Source organism: Diabrotica undecimpunctata, chromosome 11 (assembly GCF_040954645.1).
Source record: "Diabrotica undecimpunctata isolate CICGRU chromosome 11, icDiaUnde3, whole genome shotgun sequence".
Classification (NCBI taxonomy): Eukaryota; Metazoa; Arthropoda; class Insecta; order Coleoptera; family Chrysomelidae; genus Diabrotica; species Diabrotica undecimpunctata.
This window is the reverse complement of record NC_092813.1, coordinates 906,450-929,046: the sequence shown is the minus strand read 5'-3', so window position 1 is coordinate 929,046 and position 22,597 is coordinate 906,450. Positions and strand designations below refer to the sequence as shown.

General features: G+C 33.7%; 1 protein-coding gene across 1 annotated transcript; it reads right to left on the bottom strand.

Moving 5' to 3' along the window:
• Positions 1-451: 451 nt before the first annotated feature.
• LOC140452941 (uncharacterized) lies at positions 452-2,243 on the bottom strand. Its single transcript, XM_072547260.1, has 2 exons — positions 2,232-2,243; positions 452-1,630 (listed from the first exon to the last, which is right to left on the bottom strand). Exons 1-2 carry the CDS (start codon positions 2,241-2,243, stop codon positions 452-454), a joined length of 1,191 nt encoding a protein of 396 aa, XP_072403361.1.
• Between the last annotated feature and the right edge of the window lie 20,354 nt (positions 2,244-22,597).

Genomic DNA, 22,597 nt, shown 5'->3' with positions numbered 1-22,597 from the left:
CTGATTGTGATCTATGAAAAGAAGGATCTGCCAAAGAAATGTTTTTAGGAATATTTAATTTAGAACCTTCAATGTTATAAATAGGTAAATTTTCTGTAATTTTAGGTAGGACAAAACATGTTAAATTGAAGATATTTGAATCATAAGTAGATCCAATAGAAACATTGCATTTATAACGTAGGGTGGAAGTGACACGATTGATCCCTACAATTAAAAGATTTGCATCTATTTGCTTTAGGTTAAGTTTTTTGCATAATTTTTCTGTCAGAAATGAAGTCTGGCTACCACTGTCAAGAACAGTTCTTACCTCTTGAACTTGACTATTATCATCCCATATATTAATGATGGCAGTAGACAGTAAAACATATGTATTATTAGTTTTTGAGAAATTAGACACAGCTAGCTCTGTAGCGTTAAGTGATTCATGACAATTGGTGTCATTATTTGTTACTTATAATAACTGAGCTTGAGCTGGTCGCATATTTGAGCTTGTAATGTAATTAATTGAATCAGTTCCTTGATCCTGATAATGATGCAATAGAGTATTATGTTTACCTTTACAAACTTTACAGGACACATGTCTACAATCTTTACTAAAATGTCCCTTGCATAGGCAATTTTTGCATAATTTCATACCTATAATCCGTGTCCATCTTTGAGAAACACCTAATTGTAAAAATTGAGGACAATAGTAAATAAGATGATCACTTTTACATAAATGACATATTTGCTTGGCATTAGAAAAATTATTTGACACTAAAGATACATGTTTTTTAAATGGTTTTCTCTGTTGAGAACGTTGTTGAACTTGAGAGTTAGCCTTTATTCCCCTCTCTTCAAGCTTTTCTAATTGATTTGCTTTATTATCAAGAAATTTAAATAAATCATTGACTTCTGGTAAAGTATCCTTATCGTATTTTTGCTCCCATTCTTTTAAAGTAACTTTGTCTAATTTGTCTGAAATAATGTGAATCAAGATAGCACTAGATAATGGATTTTCATAAGACAAGTTTAAATTCTTTAAAATAAGCAAATGTTGATTAACTGTATCTACTAATTCCCTTACAGCACTAGCAGTTTCTTGTGTGACTGATTTTAAATTAAACAATGCTTTAATATGACTATTGACAAGCAAATGAGGATTGTCAAACCGTTTGCATAAAGCTTGCCATGCTAAGATATAATTTTGTTTAGAAAATTCTAAATGCTTAACAATTTGTTGCACTTTGGTGCCTAAAGAAGTTCTTAAGTAATGGAATTTTTGAATGTCATTCAATGAAGAGTTTTGGTGAACTAGTAACTCAAATGTCTCTTTGAATTCTATCCATTTGCAAAACTCTCCATTAAAGGAAGGAATCGTGACTGGAGGAAGCTTGACAAATTCTACTTTATTTTCAAATAACTCACTGTGAGTTGTATTATTTGTTTCAGAACTACTCATTTCATTTAATTTGGATACCAAACATAAAGCACTTGCTGTGTAAGTTGCATGGTCATTTGTAAAGTTTATTCGTTCAGCATATTCATTTTCTAAGTGTTCATCATCACATTCTTGTGCAATGTCGGTTTGTAAATCATTAAACTCATCATATAATGAACCTAATTTTGCAGATCTTTGTTGTAAATCAACCTATAATAAATTACCTATTGATCCGTAATGAAAATAGTAATTAATTTTTTGAATTGTGTATAAATATTTTAAATTCAGAGATGTTAAACTAATCGGCAACGCTGCACAAATATATGCGCATACCTTGGGTGGATAGAGTTCAAAACGATGACGTCCTTAAGAGAGCCGGCGTGGAAAGAGAACTCTTTAAATTAATTAAAAAACGCAAGATTGGTTACCTTGGGCACATATTGAGAGGAGCAAAATATGAAATACCACAGTTAATCCTACAAGGGAAGATCGAAGGTAGGAGAAGAGCCGGCCGCAAACAATTATCCTGGTTAAGGAATATTAAAGAATGGACAGGAATACACAATACAGGCGAGCTGTGTCACGCCGCCAAGAACAGAATTCTAGTAATGAGATAGTCGCCTACGCACTTTGGTGTATGGCATGTTAAGAAGAAGAAGCACAAATATACTTTATGAACTGAGATTTTACCACAGCATAGGAAACTGGTTTAACAACAAATCTCGGCTACCGGTATGGTATAAGCAAGGTGAAGAAACACGTTTTGTAAATTTATGAGGTTAGGAAGTTCAATAATGAAAATAGGACTCACTTGTTTTTGCATGGCCAACAAGAACAATAATGTGGAACAGGGGGCAAATATAAACACAAACGTGCTGAATGAAAACCTAATTGCTACCTTCCAGAAGCAAATAAACCACATCTCAACAATGTTTGAGAAATTAACAACCGTTATGAGCGCCTTGAGCAGTTTCGGGACAAACCAATAATGCCAGTACAATTGGACGATCTACAAAAAATTAACGATCTGGATGAGTTTACCAACAGGCTCAATCTAGACGTTGTAGCCTTACAAGAGACTTATCTTACGGAAAGGGTGAAAACCAAATTTAAGGGCTACAGCGTCTACAGGAATGACCATAGATCACGTTCTGGAGGCACGGCCATTATGGTGAAAAAAGGAATAGAACACCAATCAATTCCTACACCAGGTGGTCTGGTCACTATGGAAGCCACCATAGTTCGGATCATTACGGCCAACGACACGCTGAAGATTGTCTCAGCTTATGTCCGGCCGAATGAGCCGATCCAGGGCGAGGATCTGGACGCCATTCTTGATACAGAAGAACCATCCGTCATAATTGGTGACCTAAATGCGAGATCGCCCAATTGGTTTGACAGAACTAGTAATAGAAACGGGAGATTCTTGTGTGAATATCTGGAAAACCAAATAAATACAGTTGTCACAGGTCCTATGGAGCCCACATGCTTCCATGGAGGGGACAGACTACCTACCTATTTGGACATTGCAATTCTTCACAACGTGGGACAACAACACGATATAATCTCACTCAATGAAGGAGACTCCAACCACAACCTAATCGTGCTAACTCTAGGCGCCGTAGAAACAAACTACGTGCAGCCATACAAGAAAAAGAGGACAAGCTGGCCCAACTTCAAACGTATCGTCTCTGAAACAATAGGAATAGTTCCTGACATCAACAACAAACGGAAACTAGAAGAGTATGTGTTGAAATTCGAAAGAACCATACAAAATGCGCTGGAAACCAGCACAAAAGAAGAAACCTTAACAACACCCAGAGGAAGATTCAGAGACATCAGCAACGAATTAAAAACTCTCATAAGAGAGAAAAACAGACAGCGACGAAGGGCAAACAGGACTAGGAACATAGAAGATAAAAGAATTGCCAATGAACTAAATAGGGAGGTTAAAAAACAGCTGGAAATCCACAGAAATAACAGCTGGGACGACTTCATCCAACAGCTAGACCCTAATAAATCAGGTTTCTGGAAGCTTTCTAAAGTCTTGCGAAAGGATAAAAAGCCAATACCCACCTTACATGGGGAAAACGGCCTAGTTTATTCTGAACAAGACAAAGCGGAGGTCATGAAAGATACACGAAAAAGGGGATGCAGAAACAACTACCATCCCGATAAAGATCCAGACTTCGAAGGCGAAGTAGAAAGAAGGAGCAGACGTCTAAAGAGAAGTAGAGGCGACATAGCTCTCAGGCATACCACCCCCGAGGAAATCCAGCAGTTTATCAAAATGACCAACGCTAAGAAGGCTCCAGGCCCAGATAACATCACAAACAGGGCCTTAAAAAATCTGCCAGTGAAAGCAATCGTTCATCTAACGAACATAATCAATCATATCATAAGATTAAGATACTTTCCTGACAGGTGGAAGGAGGCCCATGTTATAATGATAGAGAAACCGGGTAAAGACGGAACTTTTCCACAGAACTACCGACCCATTAGCCTACTATCATCAGTAAGCAAAATTGCTGAGCGAGTCATCTTGGCAAGATTAAGAGAAGAATCTGAGGTAATGGATGCAATCCCTGAAGCGCAGTTCGGATTCAGGAGCAATCACTCCTGCGAACTGCAAATACTAAGATTGACAGAGTACATCACTAAGGGGTATAATGAAAGAAAATATACAGCAACCGCCTTCTTAGATGTCAGTAAAGCCTTTGACAGAGTATGGCATGACGGATTGCTGTATAAAATGAACGAAATGGGGTACAGTGAAGCGATGACATGTCTCCTCTCCTCGTACCTAGCCAACAGAAGATTCAGAGTTCGAATAGGGCCCACCCTATCCGAAGTCGGAATCATGGAGGCTGGAGTGCCACAGGGAGCCGTGCTGTCGCCTTACCTGTACACCATATACACTTCAGATACCCCTGGTGGTGATCAACATACTATGCTCAGCCTTTACGCCGATGACACTGCTATAGCTGCTAGCAGCAGAAATCCTGATCTGGCCACTAGATACTTGCAAACGGCACTAGACCGTTTGCAATCTTGGTGTGTTACGTGGAAAATTGCCGTCAACCCGAACAAAACTCAGGCAGTCATGTACAAAAGACGGCACGGAATCCCCAACAAGGAACTATCTATCTTCGATACTCCGGTCGAATGGCAAGACGACGCCAAATATCTCGGAGTAACGCTAGATAAACGTCTCACCTTTACTAAACACATAAACAGAACAGTTCAAAAGGCAAAAATCCTTAAAAGTCAACTCTCCTCGCTTATAGGGAGGAAAAGTAATCTGAAAAATAAGAATGGCAAATGCCATCATTCTGCCAACCCTCACATACGCCTCAGCAGCGTGGGGGCATGCATGTGAAACAAACAGAAAGAAAATCCAAACTGTACAAAACTACATGATCAGAGAGACTCTTAAAATTCCTAAATATGTGTCACTAAGGTACGTATATAGGAATTCGCAGCAAAAGAGCGTCCTGAACATGATGGTCGAACATGCACATGAGCTTTTTGAAAACCTCAGAAACCATCCGAACCGTTCGCTAAGAGAGTTGACAAACTACGATCCTAATATAAGGACAGATATTCACATGAGAAGCCCTAATCTATGGCTTAGCAGATTTGGCCCACAAAAACACAAAAACACAAAACAAAAATCAAAAAACAAAAAAGAGCTTAGCTCACCAAAAAATAACCCCAAATCCCAACCCAATCCCCCAAATTTTTTTTTTTTTTTTGTTATTTCAGTTATATTTATTTCACTAACCAGTTAAAAACAAAACCCAAAAAACCCAAAAACATATACACGGGATGTGTGAGAGCATTATACACTTGGGAATGCACATCCCACCCACCCATTAAAACCCCTACCCCTATTATTATTTCACCCAAAAACCCACTAACAAAAATCTGTATAGGCCAATAAAGTAAAATCAATAAACAGGACAAAATCCTAATAAGTAACGCCACAAGGCTGAGGCCCCTCAGGCACGCCCCTAAGGACAAAGACCCTTCAGGAATAGCCCTTCAGGACTAAGTTGCCACAGGCAACTCGCGAAAACTGAGCATCGAGGTCGTGTGCGACAAACACAGGCTCGATGGCCAGGCCTATCGATCGCCCAGTCGGCAAGGATACCAAAACTTGTTTTGCCAAATTGACGACTGTGTGACCGAGCACACAACAACCGAACAGGGGGCCGACAGTTTGCTGTCGATCCCCTGATGGGACACACATTTTTTTTTGTGGTCACAGAGCCCAAAGTAAAGCCATAGTAAACTCGGTAAAGTAAATAGGGAGAAAAGCTACACTAAGCTACCCCTACAGATAGGTGGCCTGACCACAAGTCATGGAAAACGGAGGGTGTTTCTTTTCCCAAATCGCCCGACGTAACAGTTCAAGCCTCCTCTGCGTATGTCAGACGTAGAGGAGGGGTGGTGGAAAAACCTGGGGGTCAGATAGGTACCGAGCCAAAATGACTTGCTCTTTTGGAACGAGACCGGTCTGATCTTCGGACATGGGGGTCCCACTGTCTAGCAGTGGTACACTCATGTTCCATAGGGTTTGGGATAAACTCATGTGTGTGTGTGTGTGTGTGTGTTGTTTTTGCATCAATATTATCGCAATCTTCTATCCATGGGGCTCGGACGGACCAAAAATATATGTTGAAATGACTTGAATTAGTTACACTGTTTTATTGAACTTAATTACAATTGAAATTAACATTTTAATACATGAAATAATAATGGACTGTAATGTCTTCAATGCGGGACGTCAGACGGCCGCTAGCAGAGAGAGGGCTTCTTGTAGTTGACTTCTCGCAGTTGGCTGGAACACCATGTGGCCATGTTGATTTAAGTTTTCTCCACTTGGTTTAATTACCGTAATAGGTTGCAAAAAAGCATAAAATTCTTCAAATTTTGAATTATCAGATGTGTATGAGTTGGTGTTATTGCAATTTGAGAGAGTTCTAAAAGCGTCACAAAGTGGAGGAGAATTTTTGTGGATCCAATATTTATTTGTTAAATCTGCATTATTAAGTTTGGTAATACTGCAGTAAAGAGAGAGGTTTCTATGACGAATATCAATCAGAAATTTTTGACTATGATATTCTCTTCTATATTTAAGTGGAAATTCTAGTGCTTCAACATATAACGAATTAGTTAAAGTTATAGTTTTAGAAATTGCTTTAAGGAAATTTAATCCCTTATTACATCTATTTAACATGAAGTCAATGTGTAACTTCCAAGTTAATTAACGGTCAAGAATCATCCCTAAGTATTTAATTGAAGAACAGAAATTATATTTCCGACTGTTCACTGTTAACATCAGCATATTGTATTATATTAAGACTGTTATTTACTAGGGAGACATTTTGCAAATCAGATGTATATAGATTAAATAATAAAGGGCTTAAAACTGACTCTTGTGGAAGTCCTAGGTTGTTATATCGAGGACCTATAAGTTTATTGTTATTTGATCTCAAATAAATTTTTCTGCAGGTGTAAAAGTTGATAATGGTTTTCACTAATGTAGCTGGTATATGAAAATTTCTAATCATTTTTTTCCATAAGGATGTCCAGACAAACGTTATTATAAGCACCTTGTATGTCCAAACATATTGTGGGTAGGTATGTATTATTGGAAAATGTATCCCGAATGTCCGTTACTAATGTAGCAAGAGCATCTATAGTACCACATCCTTTTTTGTATCCAAATTGAAGATCTGGAAGTAATTTCTTCTTATCTAAGTACCATTCCAGTCTATGTTTGATCATTCGTTCTAATGTTTTTAGTAAACAAGACATCAGGGAAATGGGTCTGTATGACTCAGATAAATTGGGATTTTTTCCTGGTTTGAGAATAGGAATAATAATTACATCTTTAAATGCATGAATAACTGAATTATTGATAATAATGTCATTGAATATATCCAATAAAAATAGTTTAGCAATTTTTGGAAGAAACTGAATCATAGGATATTTAATATTATCCAATCCTGGACTTGAATTATTTCTGTTTTTGAGTGCATACTCTAATTCGGTAATATTTAATGGTTCTAGGAAAAATTCCTTTTCATTATTTGTAGAATGTATTGTAATTTCCCGTGGTATAACAGATGGTGGTGTTATTTGACACCTAAAAAATCTCTAAGCATTTCAAGTAATTTTCAAAATTCGAATTATGTTAATATATTGGGAGAGACGGTCCTGCAAGTGACACAGTAGTTTCGTTGATTTTCACTTCGTAATAAACTTCAAATAATTGGGGAATTACAAGTTAGACAATTCAACAAAGTTCAAAAATAAGAGTTAAAAGTTAAGTGCATACAGGTGATAGTAGTAAATAAAAGAAATACCATCAGACAAGTAAGATATAACCATTTTAAATAATTTTAACAAGTTTTGAGCAAATAAATAATTGTGTGAAAGATCAAAAAAACTGGTTTTGGCGAATGTTTTAAGTCAGAGGGGTCGACCTGCTTAGGCATTTCTACGCGTTTTTTGGTTTCCTGCCTTAGAATAAATTAGTTTAAAGTTACGATTAGAATTAAATTAAATTAAAATAATAAAATTAATTCATACGTCAAATAACTGTCAAAGTTAAACTTGATAATTAAAAGTTCTCCTATTAGTTTTTAATAATTGTGTGTATATTAAACAGTATTTAATAGTTATATTACAATTAATAAGTATTCAAGATTCCCATTCAGGTAGCCAACGGAGTGGTACGGTGGTTAACGTGTACGGAGTGTAAATAGCTCCCCCCTAAATGGGGGAAGCTTTAAAAAGAAAGACGCCGTTAGGTGTAACTATTAACCAGACAATGAGTGCAAATAACTCTAAAAGTGATGCGGAATCAGAAAATTATTTATCGGTCCCCGTACAAGACATGGATACCACTTTAAGTTCTGAGACAACAGCTGAAACCAGTCGTCAGGTCATTAGTGATAAAGAAAAGGATATTTATAAACAAAATAAAACACCTAAAGTTTTTAATCTAAGAAATGGAGATAAGTATAATTTGAGTAATATTTGTGTTTTTATCGAACGAAAAAATATTGAAAATGCCGGCCGTCTTCATCCCTTATTTGTGGGAGATATCTTACACAAAAAACTAAATGTTAACAATATTAACCAAATTAGATCTGTTGGAAAAAATAGAATAAAAGTTAGTCTAAAAACATGTTCTGATGCCAATGCTTTAGTAAACAATCCTCTTTTATCAGAAAATGATCTTGTAGCGTTTATACCAAATCATTTATTAGAAATTAAGGGTTTGATAAAAGATATTGATACTCAATTCGATACGAAATATATTTTAGATAACATAAAATCTCCTTCAACAGTAGTTGATGTTAAACGTACACATCGTAGAATAGAAAAGGATGGTGATATACAATATGTCCCCAAAAAAACCATTATTGTAACTTTTGAAGGGAACACTTTACCTAGTTATATTTCAATAAATAGTGTATATTTTTCGGTGGAGCGGTTTTTTAGCAGAGTTACACAGTGCTTCAGATGTCTACGCTATGGTCACATTTCTAGGCAATGTAAAAATATTGAAGAGTTATGTATTAAGTGTAGTAATGTAAAAGCTGAAAATCATGTTTGTCACGATTCAGAAATTCGCTGTTTATATTGTAAAACAAATGCCCACGTTTCTATTTCAAGAAAATGTCCTCATTATGAAAAACAACGTAAAATTAAGAATGTTATGGTTGAACAAAATATTTCCTTTATTGAGGCAAAAGAATATTGTGAAATGTCTTATTCTGGTATATCTGTAAACAATAGTTTTTCTATTTTATCCAACTCCAATTTTCCGCCTTTACCAGCGATTGAATCTAAGTCTGGAAATTCTAACTCCCTTTTACACTCAAATTTTAAGAATAATAGCAATTACGTTTTGCCCACCCATCCTACACGAAGTCCTACCGGCCATAGCAATAAAAAACGTCGAATTTCTAATGACACTCCTCCTCCACAACCGATGTTTCCGTTTCAGTTTGGCCCTAATCAACCACTGCCTCGAAATAATAATCCACCAAATTATCAAAATTTAAATAACAAAAACATTGTAAAGTCAATTGCAGATTTTATAGTTGAATTTTTAAAAGGTATTCATACCATTGAAGATATCAAAAATTTGAATAATGATTTAATTCAAACAGGAATAAATAAAGTGTTGGAGGACACATGTAAAAAGTAACCTTCACTCCATTACCAAAGACATTAAATATTTGTCAGTGGAATGCACGTTCTGCTGTTTCGAATAAAAATAGTCTAATGCATTATCTTGTAAATAATAATATTGATGTAGCAATAATAAGTGAAACATGGTTTAAACCCAAAAAAGTATATAGTTTCGTAGGTTATAATGTAATTCGTAAAGATAGACAAGATGGTTTTTCAGGAATTTGCATTTTGGTCAAAAAGTCGATTTCACACCTAGAATTAAGCATAGTTTCCAATTTTAATGTCGATCTTCTTGTTTGTGGTATTAATATCAAATTCAACAATAAAACTTTAAGTATAATTTCCGTTTATAGGTCACCGGATATTAAAACCAACCCAACTGATTGGGTAAATATTTTTTCGCAGTTTTCAACTCCATGTATTATTGGTGGGGATTTTAACGCGCATCATGCTACTTGGGGATCCCATAAAAACGATTCTATTGGTAAACAACTCATTGAAGCAAGCAATAATTGTGATTTTGTAGTTATGAATACTGGCGAACCCACGTGTATTACCCGGCCAGGATGCAATGATTCTATGATAGATGTTACCTTTTGCTCCTCGGACGTAGCTAGTGATATAGATTGGGCAGTTTACTCTGACACACTTGGATCGAATCATTTTATGATAAAAATAACTCTTGCAATGCAGCAAATTCTGCAGGACATCACAATTCCGCGATATAGATGGAACCTAAAAGGAGCTAATTGGGAACAATATAAAGAGTTTGTGGAAGACTACTTTTATAACTTTACTGATGCAGAATATCCAACCACCAAAGAAAAATATGCATTCTTAATCAATTGTATAAATAATGCGGCACAAAGAACTTTAAAAGAATACAGACCGTTTAAGTGCAAAAATCGAACACCTTCACCTTGGTGGGATGCAGAATGTGACAACATAATTTCTGAAAGGAAACATGTACTGCAAGTATACAAAGAAAACCCCACAAAAGATAATTTTCTTGCATACCAAAATGCATGGCACTTACTAAACGAACATTAAAAGAAAAAGCTAAAAAAAGTTGGATTGAATGGTGTTCCAATCTCAACAAAAATACACCAACTAGCATGATATGGAAACAAGCAAAAAAAATGAATCGTAAAACAATAAACATTGGTAAGCCACATAATGATGATTTAATAGATGAGTTTTTTAATCATGTAGCTCCCCAGACTGTTCCTTTCACTGTAAATATCGAACATACGATCTTAGATAAAAAACATTTTTTGGCAAATAATTTTCACATTAATGAACTAAATTATGCTTTAAGAAATAAAAAAAGTACTGCCCCGGGTTTTGATCAAATAAAGTATCCGATGTTAGAGAACCTACCAATTATAGCAAAAAGTTTTCTTCTACAAATTTTTGATGAGATGCTTGCAGGTGAGTGCATTGAAGATTTTAGGAAAATTATAATCACACCGATTCCTAAACAAGGTAAAGACCCTAACTTGGCCCATTCTTATAGACCAATTTCTCTGCTATCATGTGTGCAAAAAACTTTCGAACGTATGATAAAACATAGGCTGGAATGGTGGCTACATAAAAAAGACCTGCTTACGCCCTGTCAATTTGCATACAAAAGAGGAGTGGGTACGCTAGATGCACTTACAACCTTAGTAACAAATATTCAAAATAATTTCTCTAGAAATAACTTTCTTCCAACAATTTTTATTGATATTGAGAAAGCATATGACACCTTAAACTTAAATATTTTGAGTAAAAAAATGATTATTGATTTTAACATTCCTAAGGCAATAGTGTATGCTATTATCGGATTATATTCAGAAAGACATGTTTATGTCAGGGATTTTAACAACCATTTATTAGGCCCAAGATATGTTTTCACAGGAATTCCACAAGGAGCTGTCTTAAGTCCTTTTCTTTTCAATTTATCAGATCAAAGATCATCCAATATGCAGATGACTTCTGCATTTACTGTGAAACAAAGAAGAGAGATGAAGCTTTTGGATTTTTAATGGATACCTACAACGTTGTAGAAATATGGTTGGAAGAAAATCACCTTCAGCTGTCGGCCACAAAATCAGCAGTGACCATTTTCAGTAGACATAATATTCCCAATATCGAAACATTTATAGTAAAACAGCGAGAAATTCCTTTTAAAAAGGTAATTAAATATTTGGGCATTATACTGGATCACAAGCTCACATGGAAATTTCACATAGAATATATGTTAAATAGATGTGAAAAAGGCCTAAACTTTCTGAAAATGACAACTAAAACTTGGTGGGGAACAGATGTTCAGACTTCCTTACTTTTTTATAGAACTTACATTCGCTCTATCATAGATTATGGATGTTGGTTATATGGATCTGCCAGCAAGAACTTACTAAACAAATTAAACATATTTATAAACCAGTGTTTGCGTATCTGTATTGGTGCCATGAAGACAACTCCTATTGAGCCCCTTTATGTTGAAGCACGTGAGCCTCCAATTTCTCTTAGAAGACATTTCTTGGCCGAAAAATTTTTACTGAAAATTAAACACCAGAACACTTTCCTTTATACCGAATTAACAAATTTAAACAATTATGATTTAACGAATAAATATTGGATTAAGAAAAATTCTCCAACCCTATGTGAAGCTCTTAGAGAAAACACAGTTTGTGCTGATGAAGCTATTAATTTAAAATCACACACAGATATAAATGATTTTGAAGCTCTTTTTTATAGCGTTAAATTTATTAAACCAAATTATGTTAACACTGGAAGAGCAAATAACAACATTATAACAAGCATCTTATCCAATTGGGATTACTACAGTACTATCTACACGGATGCCTCCAAATCAGAAGACGGTACAGGATGTGCCTTTTACATCCCCATGGAGAAGGTAGAAAAAATGTTCAAATTAAAAGCAAATATTTCCATATTTAGTGCGGAAGCAATTGCCATATATCAAGCCCTACTTTTTGTTTCTAACAGAGATTCCTCCGTTATTATTGTTTCAGATTCCATGTCAGTTCTCACAGCCATTAACCAACCTTTTGTTCCAACCACATACTCCAATCCCTACATAATATTAATTAAAAAATTAGTTAAACACTTTAAGGAAAATAAAAAAAATGTGATATTTATATGGGCCAAAGCACACAGTGGAATTAAACATAATGAACATGTGGACCAACTAGCCAAATTAAGTATTTATTCAGTGGATACCACAGAATTTCTACCCAGTATTTCTGATTTGGTTGCTTCACGCAAGGCAGTTTTAAAATATAAATGGAGTGACCTATGGTCTGAGTTTTGTTTTACCAACCCAAATAGATACACTTCTTTACACACAACTGTCCCTGTTGCATATTGGCACAGAACTTATAATGTCCCTAGGCGTTATATAACAACCATATCTAGGCTTAAATTTGGACATGCTTATTTTCCTGCTCATCTTGCAAGGATTCATGTGATCGAGAGTAAAAACTGTGTGGAATGTGGAGTAGAAGGTGACCTAGATCATGTAATTTTTGGTTGTGCCAAATATAATTTGGAATCCACCTTATTATATAATAATATAGTTCGTATTACCGGTAAATCTCCGTTTAACGTTTTATCTGCCCTAGCGACTCAAAACAGATTAATTTACGATTGCATAATCGATTTTTTGACCAAATGTAATATTTTTCTTTAGTTTTTACTTTTTACCTTTGTTTTCTCTAATTTATATGTTTAATCCTATTTGCCGTGGCCTAGTTCTGTGTATGTTATATATTATAATGTCCTGATGGTCCCCTGGACGTGAAACGAGTGACCCATGTTAATTGTATATGTTTATGGATATATATGTGTATGTATTATTTATATTTTTTCTCTTCTTTTTGTTAAATGTTGTAAATTTATCTATTTTAGTCTATTCGATTGCAAATAACTCAAAAACTTTTTACTGTACCTAATGAGATTAAAAGATTATGTAACTGGCTGTATGGCAAACTGCCGAAGCCATAAAAATAAAATATAAAAAAAAAAAAAAAAAATAAAATTAATTGTTATTGTAATAAAAAAGTTTAATTAATATAGGAAAATACTATATTAGTGTATATTAATATAGAAAATATATATTAATATAGAAGGTAACAAAATCGAATGAACAGCAAAAGAAATAAACCAGAACACGATAACTCATCCGACGTGGAGGAAGCCTTCAAAAGAATCAAAGATACGTTAAGAACACCTCCAAAGGATAACATAAAAAATCGCGAAATGAAAGAACTAAAGAAACTACTAGAAGAAATAAATAAAGAGATTAAAACGGAAATAAAAGAGCTGAAAACAGAAATGAAGGAAGAAAATAAGGAGATCAGAAGATATATAAATGAAGTTAAAGAAGAGATAAAACTAAATCATGAAGAAATAAAAATCATAAAGCTGGAAATAGAAAGGGTGAAGGAAGAATGGACAAAAGAGAAAGAAGAACTGAAAAGAGAAAACGAACTAACCAAAACCGATAACAAAAAGATAACGGAAGAATTAAATGATCTAAAACACTCATTGGAAAGATTAGATACAGAAAAAAGAAAGAAGAATATAATCATTAGTGGAGCAATAATAGACAATGAAGACCAAAAAACATTGAAAGAAGGAATGACTACTATGTTAGAAAATCATCTTGAAGTCAAAACTAATATTAAAAGAGCACAAAAAATAGGCACAAAAACATGCTTAATTGAACTAGAAAGCGAAGAAGAAAAAACAACAATCTTAAGAAACAAATACAAACTTAAGAATGTGAAGACCAAAAAAATATTGATTACAGAGGACCTCACAAAAGGAGAGAGAGAGAGAAAATGAAAGCTTTAAGAGATGAAGCAAGAGAAATGAGGGAAAATGGAAAAATGGTCAAAATAGGATACAATAAAATTACAGTAGATGGCAAGGAATGGAGATAGTGCTATAAAGAAGAAAAAGTAGTGGAAATAGAGAGTTCAAAAAACTACCAGAGCAACATAAAAAGAACAAAGGAGAGGCCAAGCAACGAATAGAGAAAGAAGAATTACAAAATAAACCAGACAATGATGATAAATGTTTAGTTTTAAGTAGTAATAGAAATAGGATTAGAAATGTAAATGATAAGTATGCCTATAGGAAATATGACTTGTGATAGGAATATGGGTATTAAGCATACTAACAGTAGTGATAATATTATAGTTAGGGGGAATATCAAAAATGGGCATAGCATTAGTAATGAAGGTAGGGAAAAATTAAATATTAGCATTAAAAATCAAAACGGTAATAAAATAAATAACGGATATAATGTTAATACAAAAACCACGGAGCATGAAATCAACGTTAACACCAATAATGGAGAAGAAGAATACAATAATAAGGAAATACATCTTAACAAGACAAATTATATAGGAATAACGACATGGAATGTGACATCTCTGACCGGTAAGGAAATAGAAGCTACGGAAGAAATGGAAAAAATGAAGGTACAAATAATGGGAATAAGCGAGACAAAAAATATAGGGAAAGGACACATCAATATCAATGAGAAATATAGTCTATATTATTCTGGAGTACCACAGGGTCACAGAGCAAAAGAAAGAGTCGGTATAATAGTGAATAAAAGAATAGAATCAAGAATAACAAACTACGAAGCAGTATCATCTAGAATAATCACAGCCCAAATAGAACTAAAAGACAAGATAGGAATAATACAAATATACGGACCAACAGAAGGCAATGAAGAAGAGATAATGATAGAATTCTACAACGAACTCCAAGACGCATTAGACAAATTAAGAGAGACAAGAGAAAAAATGATAATCTTGGCGATTGGAATTCAAGAGTAGGTAAGGATATTAACAGGGGATTAGGATGCATTGGACAATATGGGGAAGAAACATTAAATAGAAATGGAATTAAAATGCTGGAATTCTTCCAAACCAATGACCTGATAATAGGAAACACATTCAGTGAACAAACCATTAACGACAAATATACATTTGTGGCTGAAGAGAGAAATCGACTATATAGTCTATGCGAGAAACCTAGAACAAAATATAAAAAACATCTTTACGGAAAAGGAACCCGAACTATCTACACAACACAGGATGGTCACTGCAAAACTGGAGGATGAAAAAATGGAGGAAGTGGAAAGAAAAGAGTACAAGAAAGTAAATGTAAACAAACTAAAGATAAAAAGTGTGCGAGAATTTTACACGGAGGAAACTAACAAAAGACTGAGACAAATAGAAGAAAAATGGAATACATACAGTGAAGTATTAAAGACAACAGCAACTGAAGTGTGTGGAATCAAAAAATATAATAAACAGTTGAAAAGGACAAGATGGTGGAATAAAGAAGTGAAGACAGAAATAAAAAAGAAGAAAATAGCATGGAAAAAATACATCGAAACAGGATTAAAAGAGGATAAAAAAAATACTATATTCAGAGATGATTGGCAAAAAAGACAGTCACACAAGCAAAAGCAAAAACATGGAAAGAATTTGGAGAAGAAATTTAGGAAGAATATATACCAAATAATAGAAACTTTTGGACGACAGTACGATACATAAGGCAGGGAAAACGAAAGGAAATAAACGCAGTAAGAGATACTTCAAACCAAATACAAATAAGCCCAGAACAAATAGCTAGGGTATGGAAAGAATATTATGAGAAAAAATTTGATATCGAAGTGATAAAGGAAGACAATATAATCAATGAAGGCGAAGAAAACACAGAGCCAGAGCAAATGAGTAGAGAAGAAGTAATAGAAGGATTATCAAATATAAAAATAGGCAAGGCAGGTGGAGATGATGAAATTGAACCGGAAATGGTAAAATACATGGGAGAAGAAGCAATAAACTGGCTTTGGAAAATATATAAAGAGGCGTGGGAAAAACATACAATCCCTAAAGACTGGCAAAACAATATAATCGTGCCAATATACAAAAAAGGAGAACATGTGAACTGCGACAACTATAGAGCAATATGTCTGTCATCGGTATGCTTTAAAATATATACGAAAATAATAGAGAAGAGACTGAGACAAGAATTAGAAATGGTATTGGGAGAAGAACAAAGGCATTTAGACCGGGAAGACAGACAAATGACAACATATATATCATTAGAAACCTAATAGAAAGAAGCATAGATACGGGGGGGGGACTAGTATTAGCATTCATAGACTTAAGTGCAGCATTTGACACGATAGAAAGACATATTATAGGGAAATGCTTGAGGAAAATAAACGTACCTAATGCATTGATTAAAATTATAGAAAGTACTTACAAAGAGGTAAAAGGAAGGGTACAAATAACAGAGGAAAGATCGGAAGCATTTAATTGGAAGAGAGGTATTAAACAAGGAGATAGTCTCAGCCCTTTGCTATTCATAATAGTAATGACCGAATTGATAAGAAACACTAGAGTCAGAACTAATCAACTACAGACAATAATAGGTTACCGCAGATTACAACCGGTAACAATAGAGTCCTTAATGTATGCAGAAGACATAGTACTGTAACACTGCCGTGCTACAATGATATATACAAGCCAGAATCGCTCACTGTCAAAGAGAATTGGGCGGGGTTTTCTTAAACATATAGAAACTATATCGTATCATAAATTCAAGCACAATTAGATAATATAAAATTATAATTTATTATTGGACGCCACCCCTGGTTTATCCTCGAAGGGGAAGAGCAAAAAAAAATTAAGATTTATTAAAAGTTTACAAGAAAACTATTCTTTATTATTTCTAAGTAATGAACAAAAAGAAAACATTAAAAGTTACGTCATCCCAAAGGGATTCCAAAATATTATTTTATGTTAACATTATCATAAACAAAAAATCTTTGTATCGTATTAAATTAAGAATTGGTTATAAAGAAAATGAATGTATATATATATATATATATATATATATATATATATATATATATTAACCCCAAATTTCGAAATTTGTTTACATTGAAAATAATATAGTTATTTATCAACTAGGAACAATGAAGAAAATAAACCTTTAAATTAAATTAGAACACTTCACTATATTTTCATTTTTTTGAGTTCATAATCATTTCTGTTGTCTTGAAAGTAGGTATATTAAAAATTGGTACAACCTTAATCTGCTCTGTTTCTCTTCTTATTTAATCAGTCACCAAATAAACCATTGATTCAGCTACGTACTATATCAAATCACCACCATCCTAGATAAGAGGGGTTAGGGATTCCATAAAAAGATACTGCTACTGGGCCATGATCTGGAATAACTCCATAGCAATACTATCTTGCGACGAGTATTAGAAATATAATATCAGCATTATAGCCTCTCCAATAAGGGTCTAAAAAAATAAATATCTATCTGAAATATGAACAAGAAAAGGATTGCTTAGCTCACCTCTGAAATTGAGACCCACTTTGGAAACACGTCTTAACGATTGGACGGTCTTAACAGAAAAGAGCAAAGCGCTATCATGGCGCCTGATTCTGGAAATTGGGCGTGAGTGACAAGTTGAAAAATATGCTCATCTACCGGATATATTTGGGAATTACAGAAGAATCCTTGAGTCGGCTACAGGTAGGTACTAGACAGATAGATGGGGTTAGAAGTTTTACCTATTTAAAAAAAATTATTAAAATTTATAATGATTTTCTTTTAAATCTTTTGAAACGGTTACACAGCCCTCCCCACGATTTCAACTGGGTACCAGCGTGGAATCTGACTAGGCATGGTGGCACACCATACTAACCTTTTCAAAAGTGGAAATAGATATACGGAGAGGTAAGACAAACAGAAAGGACAAATGTAGCTACAATCTGGACTCACAGAATCCTTATTTCACAACTCACGTGGGAACAACTCAAAGATTTCAGAACAAAGCGAAACAGAACGCATAGAATATTTATGACTCAACTATAAAAATGTAAACAAAAAAAAATTGCATTCTCACTCTCAAAATGCATAGGGTATTTCACCTATAACCAATATCATGAACAAAGCGGAATAAAACAAAACATATCTACAAATCATTATTTGAGACCAAATGCTCGCATTTAATCGAAATAATATAATTAAGATATTACCATTTGAAATTTCATAAGTAATATAAAGCAAAACATACTAGTGTTGTCACCAAGATACAAAACAGATAATTTACTGCGTAGTCGTTATGAGACCTAACACAATAAAACACAAAAAAATAATGTTATCGTTTGCTCGGAAGCGTAGAGTCTTTCATCTATGACTTAATCCACGAATAACATAAGAATAATAATACAATCGTATCATTAATGCCATAAAATACAAAATACAAATGTGTCATCGTTTGTTCGGAAGCATAGAGTCTTTCATCTATGACTTAATCCACAAATAACATAAGGTAATAACGCAGCGCGTCATTATAGACACATTTAGAAATACGCAAAGAAAAGGAAAGAGTTACTAATAGTTCAAAATTGGGTACATTAAAGTTCTACAAAGACAAGCCTTAATAAGTTTACTGGGAAAGGTAGACATCAGAATTTCTGTAAGACACATCTATATTTAGAAACAAAAAAAAAGCTGATGTTTAGTTATTAGTATGACAACTAGAATTTGTGATAACTAACGTGTATCATCCGCCTATAATAGGGACAACATCGGTAGGTCAACTTCGGGTAGGGTCTAAATAATTCTAGATTACATAACTAAACAAGTATTGGAGAACTAAAAAAGTTTCCTGACACGGGAGGCTGTTATTCTAGATTTATTACTGAAATACAATTATGAATGGCTTATCGTTCCGACGAGTCAACTAGCGGGAATCCGCTTACTTCATCCCTAGCCTTCCTCAGTGTCTGGCTATTCAGAATATAGGATGTTAGACAGCAATAATCTTTTCAAACATTATTTTGGGGGGTTTCGAATAGAGAGTCGAAATTCGAAGGTCTGCACACTAAGAGTAAAACTTAGGCAAATGAACAGATACTATAATGAACTATCATTGGTAACTAGACAGAGGAATCTTGATATCTTTGGTATAGATACCAAAAAAAATTACTTGGATTTATAAGTCCGTAAAATAAGATAAACTGAATTTTGTATCCACTTGAAGACAACTAAAGGTATGTACAATTCATTGTAATATAAACTACCATAAGCATAAAAATATCACATTCTACTAAGGCATTCTAAAAACAAAATGAGATTGATTAAATTTTGCAAACACCCTTAAAATCAATATAGGTTCTTGGTCGGGGTAGCATAAACTCAAGATCTCGATCAATACAAAATAGAGAGAAAATAATACCGAAGTAGAATAAGATAAGATAAAAATAAAATCTATGGGTTTATGGCATACAAGCCACAATCGCTACACAAATAGTTCAGTCTAAAACTGTTGTTTTCAAAAGAAACAAAAAAAAAATCGTAAGAGTCTTCCACGAAACAAAAACTTACGATAAGACTTAAAAGCAACGGAAGAATCATTACAATCTTCCAAAGAAATAGAAAAATATTACAGTCCTTCGTCAATAATAAAAAATCGGGATGTTGGATGTAACACACCGCAACAATAAAAAAAGTTGAACAGTAAAACATTTTTGACACCTAATTGAATCCAATATGGTCGTCATACAAATCACAAAGAAATGTTTACCATTCTTTAGCAGAACTCTAACAGAGTCAAAATAATATAAACTTTTAATTCTCAGTGGGTCATTTACGATAGTACCAGAACTGCTTCAATTGTTAAACAAACGTGGTCTTAACGTCGACATAAAGATAAAAGATAAATTCACAATAGGCGGCAGCGGGTTGTTTCACCTCTGTTTATACAAAGAGTCACAATAGACAACAGCAAACTACTTCAACCTTCACTTGTACCATATCGTGAACACAAGATTATAAATGAAAGCTTTTGAACCTTAGCCAAAAGTCTCAAAGCAAAAAGATATATGTGGTCTAATAAACTATTAGAAGACCACAAAAATGTCAACGACAAAAAAAAAGAAAGCTGCTGAATATACCAGTAGTCTGACATCAACACAAATAACTCAAGATACAATAATACAGGTCACGTGCCTGTACGTCCTACAGGACATCTCGAGAAAAGAAAAAGGTTAAACCACAAATAACAATAAGTTCCAGTACCAAAAACATACTTCTACTACATCTGACCACACAAAGACATAAAATTAACATAACAGAAGGAGAATAACAATATTTCCGCTCTATATTCTCAACAAAGACGCCTTAGGCAGAGAAAAACGAAGTCATATCATTACTTCCTTATACATGCAAAACAAAAGAACCATGGACTGTAAAATATAGAAAGTATAAAATTTTCTTTTCAAAGTACGAAAAAGTTAAACTATGAAAAAATAAATTTTTAAAATAAACGAAAGACAAATTAAAAAGAAAATTTAACAGATGACAGACTAAACATATTAAAAACATCCTAAGTTAAAGAGCTCAACTTTATATCCTCGCAAAAAAATATTTCGCGTAAGTAGTCTGCAAAAATCCAGATAACACATTTTAAAATTAGGTAGGTCGGGACAGCCTGTATATAGATATAATTCCCAGCTGTTTGCTGCAAATTAAACCATAAATCAATGTTAAGAAATAGAATTCGCTTAATTGATTTTTCAAATAACAACCGCTAAGAGCCATTTCGTTTATTTAAAACAAACACATTGAGGAATATAATTATTATGGTTCTATAAACAAATACTGAACTGCAAAGAAAAAGAATTGAGGACTATACAAATTGTTGAGACATATTAGCCGGAATAATTTCAAGGTTTCACTCAATCTAAACACTAAAAAAGAACGACGAAATATTATATTACTTACAAACGCTTCTAAGAAAAGGCCAGCGTTTAGATACCAAATCAATTATTTCATGAACGTAAACAAAATTTCCAATATGGAATGTTTATTTTAGATAGACGAGTCTGGAACTAAACAACTTTATCATTCTAAATACGTTTGAAGTATTTCACAAAATTAAAAATACGACGAGAATATTTCTACGCAATTTTACGAAGATAAAAATGTCGCAAATCTAAAACATGCCACACGTCGGGGCGCCAGTTTGTAACACTGCCGTGCTACAATGATATATACAAGCCAGAATCGCTCACTGTCGAAGAGAATTGGGCGGGGTTTTCTTAAACATATAGAAACTATATCGTATCATAAATTCAAGCACAATTAGATAATATGAAATTATAATTTATTATTGGACGCCACCCCCGGTTTATCCTCGAAGGGGAAGAGCAAAAAAAAATTAAGATTTATTGAAAGTTTAAAAGAAAACTATTCTTTATTATTTCTTAGTAATGAACAAAAAGAAAACATTAAAAGTTACGTCATCCCAAAGGGATTCCAAAATATTATTTTATGTTAATATTATCATAAACAAAAAATCTTTGTATCGTATTAAATTAAGAATTGGTTATAAAGAAAATGAATGTATATATATATATTAACCCCAAATTTCGAAATTTGTTTACATTGAAAATAATATAGTTATTTATCAACTAGGAACAATAAAGAAAATAAACCTTTAAATTAAATTAGAACACTTCACTATATTTTCATTTTTTTGAGTTCCTAATCATTTCTGTTGTCTTGAAAGTAGGTATAATAAAAATTGGTACAACCTTAATCTGCTCTGTTTCTCTTCTTATTTAATCAGTCACCAAATAAACCATTGATTCAGCTACGTACTATATCAAATCACCACCATCCTAGATAAGAAGGGTTAGGGATTCCATAAAAAGATACTGCTACTGGGCCATGATCTGGAATAACTCCATAGCAATACTATCTTGCGACGAGTATTAGAAATATAATATCAGCATTATAGCCTCTCCAATAAGGGTCTAAAAAAATAAATATCTATCTGAAATATGAACAAGAAAAGGATTGCTTAGCTCACCTCTGAAATTGAGACCCACTTTGGAA